Genomic DNA, 13,298 nt, shown 5'->3' with positions numbered 1-13,298 from the left:
CCTCCTCTCATTTGGCTTTTTTGCTCAAGGCTAGAGCTTTAGCACTTGGGCCACAGCTCCACTTCTAGATTTTTGGTGGTTAACTAGAGGTAAAAGTTCTTTTTGATTTGTCTGCCTGGGTTGGCTTCAAACCAAGATCTTCAGAGCTAAGGTTCGTAAGTACCTAGGATTGGAGGCGGAAACTGCCCTCTTTTTGCTCTAGAATATTTTTTGCCAACAGTGCTTCTCAAATCCTCACATTACTATTGTAGAAGAAAATTCTTGAACAAAACTATTCTTAATGCTGGGTATGTTAGTACAAACCCGTAATCCCAGCTACTTGGGAGGTGAAAATAAGAGGATCCCAGTCCAAAGCCTGCCTGGGCAAAAGGTAACCAGACTCTATTGGCAGACAGAGGAAGAGAAGAAAAAAAGAAATGGGGCTGGGAGCCAATGGCGGGTACCTGTAATCCTACTGCTCAGGAGACTGAGATCTGAGGATTGTGGTTCAAATCCAGCTTAGGCACGAAAGTCCTTGAGACTTATCTTCAATTAAGCACCAAAAAAAGTCAAAAGTGGAGTTGTGGCTCAAGTGGTAGAGTACTAGCCTTGAGCAACAAAGCTCAAGGGAGGGACAGGACCCAGGCTTAGAGTTTAAACCCTAGGATTGGCACACAAACCCCCCCCCAAATAATAAATTGCAGGAGGTGTGGCTCAAGTGGTGGAGCTCTTGTCTAGCACAAGGCCCTGAGTACAATCCCCAGTACCATCCAAAACAAAACAAACTATTCCTTGAAGTTACTATTTGTAGACAGATAAAACTGTCAATGATTAACCTATTTTTAAAGAACAACTTTTTTTTTCCCCCTGAAGCAAAATGTACAGGTGTGAGCTCCTCTGTCTTCAAGAGCCTCAAACCTCAAATATTTATTAAATACTGAGTCCCAAGCCCAACATAGGAAAGCTATGGTGGTAGAGTTACACGGAGACACTCTTGGATGGAAAAGAGCATGAGAACCCCAGAGAAAGAAGACAACAAGATGGCTGACCTTCTCTCACTAACTAGCTCACTCGTAGGCTGCCAGCCCATGCGCATATCCTGAGTCAGTGTTGTGTGCCTGGCACCCTGGGCCTCACTGAACCATCAGTGGTATGCTTTCCATACAATCAATGCATTGGAACAACCTGAAACCCCACTCTGTATCCAGAGACCAACAGTGACCCTGCTTCAGGGTGACAGGTGGGCTGTTCTGGGGTCCCCACTGGCAGTCAGTTCCCCCGTGGACTTAAGGGTACCGCTCACCACCACCCCTTTATCTCTCTGCCCCCTGCCTGGGCCTGTCTAATCTCCCTTCCTGCATTAGTGTTGAAGACACACTGCCCACAACCCTCTCTACACTCACAGCCCTGTACTTGGGGGAAGCTCAGAGATTAAAAATCCATAGCAAGTCTACACTGGAGTTCTGTGATTGGCGAGAAGTGAGAAAAGTGCCAGGATTGCGATCCTGAGGCTTACAGGAGGCCCCTGGTGGGCCCCAGCTGAGAAGAGCAGGAGAGTGGTTGCCGAAGGTTGGCTATGGGCTTTAGAGCGGACGTTGGGGAGGCTTTGAGAGGGAACAGCAGGATCAGGATTGAGGGAGGTGTTTAAGGAAGTCAGGTACAGCCGTGTCCTTGTGACCGGAGGAGAGAGCCGTCAGGTGACTGGTGAATTGCCAGGCCCTCCCAAGGGCCAGGATGTGGAGGGTGGAGGCAGCTGGAAAGGAGAGATGACATCATATTAGTGGCACAGACCTGGGTGTGCCGTGGTCAGCCTTAGGGACCTCAGAAGGAGGAAATCATCCCAAGGGAAGTCTAGCTGGGGTATTGACATATTGGGGAGCCCTTAAGATGGGGAGCCCCCAGGAGGCATTGCTAGGAGATGCTCTTTTTCTTTTTTTCCCTGCTAGTCCTGGGGCTTGAACTCAGGGCCTGGGCACTATCCCTGAGTTCCTTTTGCTCAAGGCTAGCCACAGGCGCCACTTCCTGTGTTTTCTGTGGATGTAGTACTGAGGAATCAAACCTAGGGCTTGATGCATGCCAGGCAAGCACTCTACCACTAAGCCACTTTCCCAGTCCAGGAGAAACTCTTCTCCAGGTGGCTGTGGAAGATGAGCAGAGCTAGAAGGAAAAGACTCCAGCCTATGTGTGGTCAGGGTTCAAGAAATACACAGGGGTACTGGCCTGGGGAGCCACATAAGAGAGGTTCCAAGAGGAAAGAGGGGACTCAGGATCCATGGCCAGAGCCCATTTGCTGCTGCAGGGAAGGTTTAAAATTACCCAGGTCTTTGCAAAAGCCCCTTGGCAGTGAGCCTTGGTGCTCTGAGCAGCCATTGTATAGTTTGAAATCTTGCCGAGAAAAAAGAAAGAAAGAAAACCGGTCTGGCCATTGCCTACTTGAAGCACTCTGGAGGAGCTGGTCACCTTCCAGTCACCATGCCCAGCCGTGAGGACCCACTTCACTGTGTCCTGCCCCAGTCCCTGCCACGCCACTCATGGTTAAGTCACGCTCTGCCAGACTTCCTGTTGTTTCCCAACTGGGTTGCTTGGTCGGTCCCTTGATTGCTTGGCTCACCGCTTGCTTCCCACCTTTCCCATCCATTTTAAGCAGGGCCTGACCTTCCGTCCTGGCCCCCTGTTAACTCTGTTCCCTACTGGGCAAGGAGCTTCTGGACAACAGGGCGCAGCAGCAGGGACTGAAGAGGGTGTGTATGAGTGAATTGTCCTGCTCAGAGTGAGCTATGGACATGAAATCAGTGACATTGATGAGTTATTGTTTGTGTGTATGCCAGTACTGGAGCTTTGAACTCAGGGCCTGACCACTGTCCCTTACCTTTTTTGCTCAAGAGAATGATACTCTACCACTTGAGCCAGCATTCCTCCCAGATTTTTTTGTCGGTCATGGGGCTTGAATTCTGGGCCTGGGTGCTGTCCCTCAGCTTTTCAGCTCAAGGCGAGCGCTCTACCACTTGAGCCACAGCACCACTTCCAGTTTTCTGGTGGTTCATTGGAGATAAGAGTCTCACGGACTTTTCCTGCTCAGGCTGACTTTGAACCGTGATCCTCACATCTCAGCCTCCTGAGTAGCCAGCTTGACAGGCGTGAGCTACTGGCACCCAGTGTGGGCCCAGGTTTCTAACATGAGGGCCAAGAGCAGGCTCAGGTGACCACTAGAGACGGGGTTTGGAGTGTGGGAGACCACCTGGAGGTGTGGCGCAGACTTCCATTGTGAGATCCAGGCTTGGGTCTCAGAGTTGCAAATGTGTGTGTGTGTGTGTGTGTGAAAGGGTGTGGATGGAACTTTCTAGAAGCAGCCTGTCATGAAGGAGCTTAGGAGACAAGTGAAGAAGAAAAGACAGACACAATGCACCCCTTCCTTCCCCAATTTGGCCTGGTAGACCCCTATAGACTTCTTTCCTGTCCAGAAAGGAAAACACCCTCCATAGCCATTTCCTGGCCCCATGCCCAAAGTCCCCCTGAGACAGATGGGCAGCACGTGTGCTGGAGGCTGGGAAGTTCTGGAAAGTTCTAGGCTTCAGTGGCCCTGAGCCTTCAGCCTGACTCCCAAGTACTGTGGGAGGACTGGCCGAGGCTGGGACAGCATGGCCTCATCTGTTCTTGGTCCCCTGCCATGGAAGGTTCTGCCTCACAGGAAGCTGCCGCCCTGAGAACTGCTCCCATTATTTGTCCCAATGCTGCAGCGTCGGCTCCCTCGCCCTGTCTGCAGCTGATGGAGAAGGGAGGCCTGAACCGGCAGCCCATCCGTGGAGCTGAGTCAACTTGTGTTATTGACTTACCAGGCTTGGGCCCGGCTGCAGCGCCCTAAATGCCTGGCAGCTTGTGGAGCTCAGGTTGACCCTGAGGTCCAGCCTCGACGAACAAACGCGACCCTGAAGTCGCTGGCATGGCACCAAGTGGCGTTCTGGTCCTTTGAGATTTGCGGTGTGGCGTGTGGTGAGCTCCGGCCCTCTCTGGCCTTGAGACATCAGTGAAACACAGGACACTGATTGGCCCGGGGACTTGACGTGCGTGACCTCTCAGGGCTTTCCACAGAAAGACCTCAAGCACTTGGGGCCCAGCCGCACCCCTCCATTTCTACCCCTGTGACATGATAGAATGCCACCATTTTGGCTGAAGTTGGCTCTCTGCATCTGGAAGGGGTCATTTTCAGGGAGCTTTTCAGCTCTGAAATGTTATCCTGGCCCCTTCTTGATAAATGGCCCCTTCTATTGTAAGTATTTGAGCTTCATGGGGTTATTAATAAACTTTTTTCCCCCTTGCTGGTACAGAATTTGAACTCAGGTTCTTGAGTTTGTGCCACCACTTCCTCGCTCCATACTTCCAACCTGGCTTTTTGCAAGTTCACCAGTGATGGAAGTCTTACAGATTTTTTTTTCTGCCTGAGCTGGCTTTGAACCATAGTCCTTTGGTCTCAGCCTCCTGACTAGCTAGGATGACGGGCGTGAGCTACCAGCACCCAGCCTCAGTAAACTTTTTTTTTTTTCTTTTTGTGCAGGTCCAGAGGCTTGAATTAAGGGCCTGGGCGCTCTTTTGTGCTCAAGGCTGGTTAGTGCTCTACCACTTGAGCTACAGCTCCCCTTCTGGCTTTGTTGGTGCTTAATTGGAAATAAGTCTCGGACTTTTCCTGCCTGGGCTGGCTTCAAAATGCAGCCCTCATATCTCAGCCTCTTGAATAGCTAGGATTACAGGCGTGAGCTGCTGACACCTGGCTAGTAAACATTTTTAATAGCAGACCTGAGATAGGGAATATACAGCCTATAGCAACCAGGATATGTGTGGGAGTGGCGGGTGCGGCTGTGTCTCAGAGTTGTGTTTATATTTGGGAGGTTCTGTCCACTACGGTATCTGTACTGAAGAATTTGTCATTGGCTGGTAAGTCTTTCTTGCGTTCACCCTCCCTCTCCCCTTTCTTATCCTTCTTCCCCTCCCCCTCCCTCTCTTCTTCCCCTTGCTTTCCTTCTCTTCCTCTTCCTCATCTTCTCTCTCCTTTATTTTCTCCTTCCTTCCCTCCATCCCTCCCCCTCTCTCTGTCTCTCTCACTGTCTCGGTCAGCCAGGTACAGTTGCTCATACCTGTCATAGCTACAGGAGGCTTAGATTGGGAGGATCAAAGTTCCAGGCCAACCTAGGCAAAAAGTGCATGAGATACCACCTCTCTCCCCGTCCCTCCCCCCCAATCTTACTAGATAACACTTTCATCCCAGCCACATGAGCATAAATGGAACTGCAGCTCATGCTGACTTGGGGGAGCCTTAAATAAAAAATAATCAGAGCACCAAGTGCCCATGGTTTACACCTGTAAGTCTAGCTACTCATGAGGCTGAGATCTGAGGATCATGGTTCAAAGCCAGCCCGGGCAGAAAAATCCATGAGACTCTTATCTCCAACCACCAGAAAACCTGAAGTGGTGCTGTAGCTCTAGTGGTAGAGCACTCACCTTGAGCTGAAGAGCTCAGAGACAGTGCCCAGGCCCATAGTTCAAGCCCCACGACCGACAATAAATTAATAAATAATAAAGAAATAAATACCCAGAGCAAAAAGTTGTTGGCCCATGGCATATACAGACAGTAAAGAATGACCTCGTGGGTGGAAAGCAGGCAGAAGCAACCCTAATGGGGGAAACCTTCCTGTGCGCAGCCAAGCGTTGAAAGGCGGGAACGAAGTCTGTCTCGTCTTTCAGTACAACAGGGTTTGGATTCCGGATCCTGAAGAAGTTTGGAAGTCTGCCGAGATAGCCAAGGACTACCGAGCTGGTGACAAAGTCCTGCGGCTCCTGCTGGAGGATGGCACGGTGAGAAGCCCGTGGAACTACCACCATGGGAAAAATAGTGGGGTGCAGAGGGGACATGAGGAGTGCCAGCTGTGATCCGACTGCAGCCTGGCCGTTCCCTGGCCTGGCACATTTCCTGGGGACAGGGCCGCAGTGGCTCTGTGCTGCTTGGGGTATCCGCAGGGCTTCCTGCGACTTCTCTCCCCATGGGGGAGAGGCAGGATCAGGGCTGGCAGCCTGTGGTTCTTTACCTCAACCCTTCCGGGCACCATGGAGAACAAAGCCTGCTTTGTGCAAGGCAATGTCCCCCCCTGCCTCCACCTCTCCCCAATCCCCCTAGCCACTGGTCTCAGACTTCCTTTCTCTCTTCCTCTCCTCTGCTTCTCCCCCACGTGCCTCACAGCATGGCCGAACTGGAAATGGGGCTCATTAATTAAAAACAGTGCAAGCCAGGTACCAGTGGCTCACGCCTGTTATCCTAACTACTCAGGAGGCCGAAATCTGAGGATACCAGTTCAAAGCCAGCCCCAGGCAGGCAAGTCCATAAGACTCATCTCCAATTAATTCACCACCACAAAGTTGGAAGTGGCGCTGTGGTTCAAATGGTAGAGTGCTAGCCTTTGAGCACAAAAGCCCAGGGACAGTGCCCAGGTCCTGAGGTCAAGCCCCAGAATTGGCACACACGCACACACGTAACATTCATTGTGAGAAGCTTCTTTCTAGATTTAATTCTCTAAATACAGGTGGAGTGGAGTGTCAGGGATTGGGGGCCCTCCCGTGGACGTGCATGGGAAGCTGCCACACAACTTCACCTGCAGACCTTCCTTTTGAGTTCCTTCTCTTGCTTCCAAGATGGCCCCCAGATTCCTCACCAGATGTAAACATGCAGTGCCCCCACCATCCGAGCCCTCAGGGCACTGACTGGGGAGGGGGGGGTGTGGAGCTCATAAAACCTCCCGGACTTCACAGCCAGGCTGGCATCAGCCCCAGAACCTTGAGAGCAAGCCCTGTCTCTCTGACCCCAACTCATCTCCCCCCACCTCCCTCTATCTAACTGGTCCAGCCAATGCTGAGTACTTGGCATGGGTCTATATGGTGGCAGTGCCAATGGGCAGCTGGTTGAGAACCAGGTCACAAAGGAAGCTAGGCCATACTAGATAACTAGCAGGAAGTTGAACAGGTGTGCTGGGCGGCCTTGCTTAAGTCACTCAACCTCTCCGGGCTATACTCCCTCCCTCCCCCCCGTTCCCCCCAATCTTAAAACCTGCAAGCATTTGGAGGGTCTGCTCATCTGTTGTGGGCACCATTGGGGACACCCACCTCATTTGCATTCTGTGCAGCCACTGCTCTGGAAAACTAAGTTAAATCTGGTAACAAAGGACCAGCCCAGGGCTGAGGATGGTAGGGATGGAGATCCTGGAGGGATCTGTGGGTCCTTGGCCTGCGGCAGACTACAGGCAGCAATCGCCAGGCCAGGGGCCTGACAGAGTGGTTGCCAGCCACGTGGGCGTCTTCAGATATGTCTTGCCACCATGTCAGCTGAGCAGAGATTCAGCAGCCTTGGAGCTGGAAGGGACCTTAGGATGTGTCCTCTACATTGTTATTTATTTATTTTGTTTTCTTTGCCAGTCTAGTGGCTTGAACTCAGGGCCTGGGCTCTGTCCCTGAGCCTCTCTGTGCTCAAGGCTAGCGTTTGAGCCACTACTTCTAGCTTTTTCTGAGTAATTTGTTGGAGATAAGAGTCTCACAGACTTTCCTGCCTGGGTTGGCTTTGAACTGCAGTCCTCAGATTACAGTCTCCTGAGTAGCTAGGATTACAGGCGTGAGCCACTGGCGCCTGGCTCTTTTTTGTATGCTGGTCCCCAGGCCCCCACTTTTCTTTCCTCTAAGAGTGACCTGTGGAGATGATGATTCTCTCTCTCTCTCTCTCTCTGCTCTCAGCTTTGCTTTTCTGTGTTAGTGACGACTCCGTGGGAGGTGAGGGGGAGGAAGGATGGAGATTCAGCACAACCCCCCCTACCCTCACCCCAAAAAACTTTGTCCACAGGAGCTGGATTATCCCGTGGACCCAGGCTCACTGCCTCCACTTCGGAACCCCGACATCCTTGTGGGCGAGAACGACCTCACGGCCCTCAGCTACCTCCACGAGCCCGCCGTGCTCCACAACCTTCGCATCCGCTTTGCAGAGTCCAAGCTCATCTATACCTACAGCGGTAAGGAGAGAGAGCGCATGCGCGTGCGCTGGGACGTGGAGAAGGGTGCCCAGGCCTGTGCCTGCTGGACTTGGGATCCTGACCACACCTTCCCTGGTGTCTATGCTGAGCTCGGAGACTTTCTACCAAGACACGTGTCTCCATGGAGAACTTCCCATGAGAACCAAGAATGGAGGACCGAGGGAAACAGAGGTCATGAGGGTCACACTAGACTCTGCATTTTGTGCTTACTGAGAGATTGATGGGCTGATCGCACCTACATGGGGAATTGTAAATCTCATCTGCTCCCCAGCATCGAAAAGTGGTATGCAAGGAACTGAGATCCAAAAGTTAAGTGACTTGATGGTCGCCCGTGGCTCACACCTGTCATCCTAGCAACTCAGGAGGCTGAGATCTGAGGATCGTAGTTCACAGCCAACCCGGGCAGGAAAGTCCATGAGACTCTTATCTCCAAAAAAAAAAAAAAAAGCCAGAAGTGGAGTTGTAGCTCAAGTATTAGAGCATTAGCCTTGAGCAAAAGATGCTCAGGGACAATACCTAGAACCTGAGTTCAAGCTCCAAGACTGGCACACACACACACACACAAAGCTAAGCAACTTGACTAAGGTCAAGCAGGTTTAGTAAGTGAGAGAGCTGGGAGGTTTTTTTTTTTTTCCTCCAAAGAATCTAGAGAGAAATGGGTATTTTGCTCTGATTTTTGTTACTGTAACTAAATACCTGAGACTGGGTAGTTTGTTGAGCATACGAGTTTTCTTGGCTTATCGATCCGGAGTCTGGGAAGTCCAAAAGCTTGATGCTGGCATCTCTCAAGTGCTTCCTGCTACATCAGGTGACACAGAGCGAGCCGGTGGCTCAGACCTCTTTTCTTCTCACAAAGCCACTAATGCCATTGCAGCGGCCTCACCCCCAGGACCTCACCAAGTCCCCGCCTCCATTGCCATTAACATATGATCTTGGGCATTGAATCTGTAGCGTGTGAACTTTTGGGGGACAGCTGCTGGCCACAGCAGTGTATGACTGTTAAGGATCTTGTGTCTGCTCTCCCCTCTTTCTGCAGGAATCATTTTGGTGGCCATGAACCCCTACAAGCAGCTGCCCATCTACGGAGACGCCATCATCCACGCCTACAGCGGGCAGAACATGGGCGATATGGATCCGCACATATTCGCAGTGGCAGAAGAGGCCTACAAGCAGATGGCCAGGTAGCGTCCTGCTAGACTGACTTCTGTTCCAGCTCTCCCAACACCCTTGCATTAGTTTGACCCTCCCCTCCCCCAATAAAGGCATATATCTAAGTTAGACTCATTAAAAGTAACTGTGAAAGACCAGGCACAGTGGTTCATGCTTATAGTTCCTGCTACTTGTGAGGCAGAGAATAGGGGGATCCTATTGGATGAGGCCCTATCTGCAAAGCAAACTAAAGGCAAAAGGACTGGGGATATGAGTGAACATTTACCTGACAAACGGGAGACCCCAAGTTCAATCCCCAGTATGGCAAATTAATTCTCCCCCCCCCCCCAAAATCCACCATGTTAACGTTATTCATCCCTTTTGCATTTTGCAAAAGAGCTTTCCCAGTCAATGGTCTCCTCTGGGTCCATTGTGCTACTACCATTGCCTCTACTTCATAGATGAGAAACTGAGGCACAGGACCTGGACCTGCTAGGACAATGTCACCCTAAGGACAGTGCAGTGCCGTGAACATGGTGCTTCTTTCCTGCAGAGATGGACTAGGCTGGACATTGTCCAGGTCATCAAAGATCCGGTGACATCAGCTCCCCCATCCCCAGAGTGAGACCCTATTCTTCAGGACCAAGCCAGTGCTGGCTCATCACTACAATGTTGAGAGCTTCTGGGGAGTCATTGAACCTGGGATTTGTCTAGGGCACCCTCAACATGCCAGGAGACAGGAGAGTCCATTCTATATGATCACATTAAAGAAGGAAAGAAAAAAAAGACGATATCAGAAAGTTACTGAATTGTGTAGACTAAAGAATCTGGTTTTCCCTTCTATTTTTGTCTGCATTTTCAACTCAGGGCCTTGTTGGACAGGCATGATGCCATATAAGCCTTTTTCCATTTAGTTCTTTTTTTTTTCTGGATAGAGTCTTGTGCATTTTGCCCCAGGCTGGCCTCAGATCTTGGTCCTTCTCCCTCTGTCTCCTAATTAGCTGCAAAGATAAGCATGCAACACCACACTTGAATTTACTTTTCAGATGGGGGAGTTGGTCTCATTAACTTATTCTTGCCCAGCCCGGCCTGTTTGCTTATCTGTTTGCTTTAGAAACCATCGTAACCAGTCCATTATTGTGAGTGGAGAGTCAGGTGCAGGGAAGACGGTGTCAGCCCGCTATGCCATGAGGTACTTCGCCACCGTCAGCAAATCGAGCAGCAAGGCTCACGTGGAGGACAAGGTCCTAGCATCCAATCCCATAACCGAGGTGGGTACGGCCGCAGAAGGAGTGGGCAGTGTGCTGGAGGTGGTGGTGCGTTCTGGATGGAGAGCAGAGTCTCAGATAGGCAGGCTAAGTCCCACACTCTCTGAACCCCACGACCTACCACTTGAGCCACAGCTTCACATCTTGCTCTTTGGTGGTTAATTGGAGAGAAAAGTCTCACAGACTTTTCTGCCCCGGCTGGCTTTGACTCACAATCCTCAGCTCGCCTCCTGAGTAGTTAGGATTACAGGTGTGAGCCACTGGCACCTGGGCATAAAGATCTTCAAAGCTTGTTATTTCAGGAAAGCCCTGTGTTTCCTAGGCTGTGGGGAATGCTAAGACCACGCGCAATGACAACAGCAGTCGGTTTGGGAAGTACACAGAAGTCAGCTTCGACAAGAGCAATCAGATCATAGGGGCCAACATGAGAACCTACCTGCTGGAGAAATCCAGAGTTGTCTTCCAAGTAAGAGCCGAGAGTTAGCCAAAGCCTCCTCCCAAGCTCCTCATTCACACCGAGATGCTCTCTAGGCCACCTCCATTGTTCTGGGACTTGAAGAATGGAGTTTTCCTGTTTCTCATTTGCAGTTTAGATCTGTCTTTCCTTCTCTCTCTCTCTCTCTCTCTCTCTTTCTTTCTCTCTTTCTCTCTCTCCCTTCCTTCCTTTCCCTTCTGTCATTCCTCTCTCTCTTTTTCTTTCATTTCTGTTTATTAAACATCAAAAATTGAGGACTGCGAGCATAGTTCCAGGGTAGAGCCCTTGGCTGGTATATGCAAGATATAAAGTTCAGGGCCAGAGATCCTGGCTTGCTGTGGAAAACAAAACAAAACCTTTTGGGCAGTTTCTTTGGATTATGAGACAGGGGCAGAACTTTTCAACTTTTCTTTTTGTGGTCTTGGAGATTGAACTCAGGACCTAGAGTTAGGGAAAACTCCATCACTGGAACTATATCTTCAGGCCCTCAACTTTTTAATGCTCAAAAAAAAAGTTTAGTCCATTTTTCTATAAACCCAAAGCTGAAAAACTGTCTAGACTTAATAAGTACTATTATTACTATCAATAATAATAATGCATGATTGTAAAAAGTAACATCGGGAGGAAACCAATCGTTAGGGATAGAAGAAAAGGATAGGGTGAGAGCAGGAAATGAACCTGCTAGACATACAATATATACATATATAGAAACAGCATAATGAAACCCACTATAAACCCTTCAAAAGATGGGGGTAGAAGAGAGAGGTAAAAGAGTAAACTAAAGGGAGTGAAATTGAACAAAGTAAACACATGTACCTACCTTAGTGAAACCCCTTTGTACGATTAATTTATGCTAATAAAAATTTAAGCTGGGAGCTAGTGGCTCACGACTATAATCCTAGCTACTCAGGAGGCTGAGATCTGAGGACCACAGTTCAAAGCCAGCCCAGGAAGGAAAATCCGTAAGGTTCTTATCTCCAATTAACCACCAAAAAAGCTGGAAATGGAGCTGTGGCTCGCGTGGTAGAGTTCTGCTAGCCTTGAGCTATTCTTAGCTGCTCTAATTTTTTTGCAATCTTTTTCTTTTCTGTCTCTCTTTTTTTCTTTTTTCCTTTCTTTTATTCCTTTGTGCTGGTCCTGGGGTTTGAACTCAGGGCCTGGATGCTGTCCCTAAGCTTTTTTGCTCAAGGTTAATGCTCTACCACTTGAGCCATAGCTCAAGTTTGCATCCAGTTTGGGGATGGCCCTGGCTGGCTTTGAACCTTGATCCTCAGATCTCACCTACCTGAGTATCTAGGATTACAAATGATATTCATCCAGATTCGCCCCCTAGTGGAAACCTGGCCTTTTCCACTGGGCTGGAAATAATTGAGGGTCTTTTCTTTATTTTTCAGTCAGAAAATGAACGGAATTATCACATTTTCTACCAGCTGTGTGCATCTGCACAGCAGTCGGAGTTTAAACATCTTAAACTAAGTACGTGATGGATGTATGGTATGTGGCAGGGTCTCTTTTCTAAAAAGCTTTAAACTCTTCATGAATTTCTGCTTATGATTATAGCACAACATTTTTTATTCATTTATTTATTTATTTTTGTCATAGGAAGCTTCTTTGCACAAGGCTAGTGCTCTACCACTTTGAGCCACAGGGCCACTTCTGGTTTTCTGGTAGCCAATTGGAGATAAGAGTCTCATGGACTTTCCTGCCCAAGCTGGCTTTAAACCAAGATCCTCAGATCTCAGCCTCTTGAGTAGCTAGGATTACAGGCATGAGCCACCAGTACCCAGCTATCACATTTTTTTTTTTAATGGTGTGTCTCTGCCCAAAGAAAGAGAATCCTTCAGCTTCAGGGGTGGAATGGTTGCAAGAATCCCTGGGGTGAGACCATGAATCTGGGCAGCACATACTTGCAGCCCCAGGCTTCCTCCCCTACCCCTGCCCCCTTCCATTCCCAGCATTATTGAGGATTCAACTCAGGGCCTTGCATTTGCTAGGCAAGCGTTCTACCACTCGAGCCACACCCCCCAGCCCTTTTGCCTTCCCTTCTTTCTAATTGCCATGTGTGTCCAAATTTATGTGCCATGGGCAGGACTAATAATTTTCTTTCAGGGAGTGCAGAAGAGTTTCACTACACGAGCATGGGAGGCAGTACACTCATCGAGGGTGTGAATGACAGAGCGGACATGGTAGAGACTCAGAAGACATTTGCACTCTTGGGTGAGTAATAAAATGTCCTAGCCAAAGGGGTGACCACTTAGAGACATACAGACAGACAGACAGACAGAGAGTGAGAAAGAGAGATAAGAGAGGGCAAGGTAAGGGAGGGGAAGGGTAATAGGGAAGGGAAGAAGAGGGGAGGAAAGGAAA

General features: G+C 49.6%; 1 protein-coding gene across 1 annotated transcript in view; it reads left to right on the top strand.

Annotated features, from left to right (window-relative positions):
* Myo5c (myosin VC) overlaps window positions 1–13,298 on the top strand; it is a 60,353-nt gene that overhangs the window by 1,422 nt on the left and 45,633 nt on the right. Inside the window, 7 exon segments of the mRNA XM_042687682.1 lie at window positions 5,716–5,826; window positions 7,853–8,018; window positions 9,076–9,220; window positions 10,303–10,459; window positions 10,779–10,922; window positions 12,326–12,407; window positions 13,041–13,148. Of these exon segments, the coding sequence (XP_042543616.1) occupies window positions 5,716–5,826; window positions 7,853–8,018; window positions 9,076–9,220; window positions 10,303–10,459; window positions 10,779–10,922; window positions 12,326–12,407; window positions 13,041–13,148 (913 nt within the window).

The sequence above is a fragment of the Dipodomys spectabilis genome, unplaced genomic scaffold, assembly GCF_019054845.1.
Source record: "Dipodomys spectabilis isolate Male_0828 unplaced genomic scaffold, ASM1905484v1 ptg000108l, whole genome shotgun sequence".
NCBI classification, from domain to species: domain Eukaryota; kingdom Metazoa; phylum Chordata; class Mammalia; order Rodentia; family Heteromyidae; genus Dipodomys; species Dipodomys spectabilis.
This window is presented reverse-complemented; position numbering and strand designations above follow the sequence as displayed.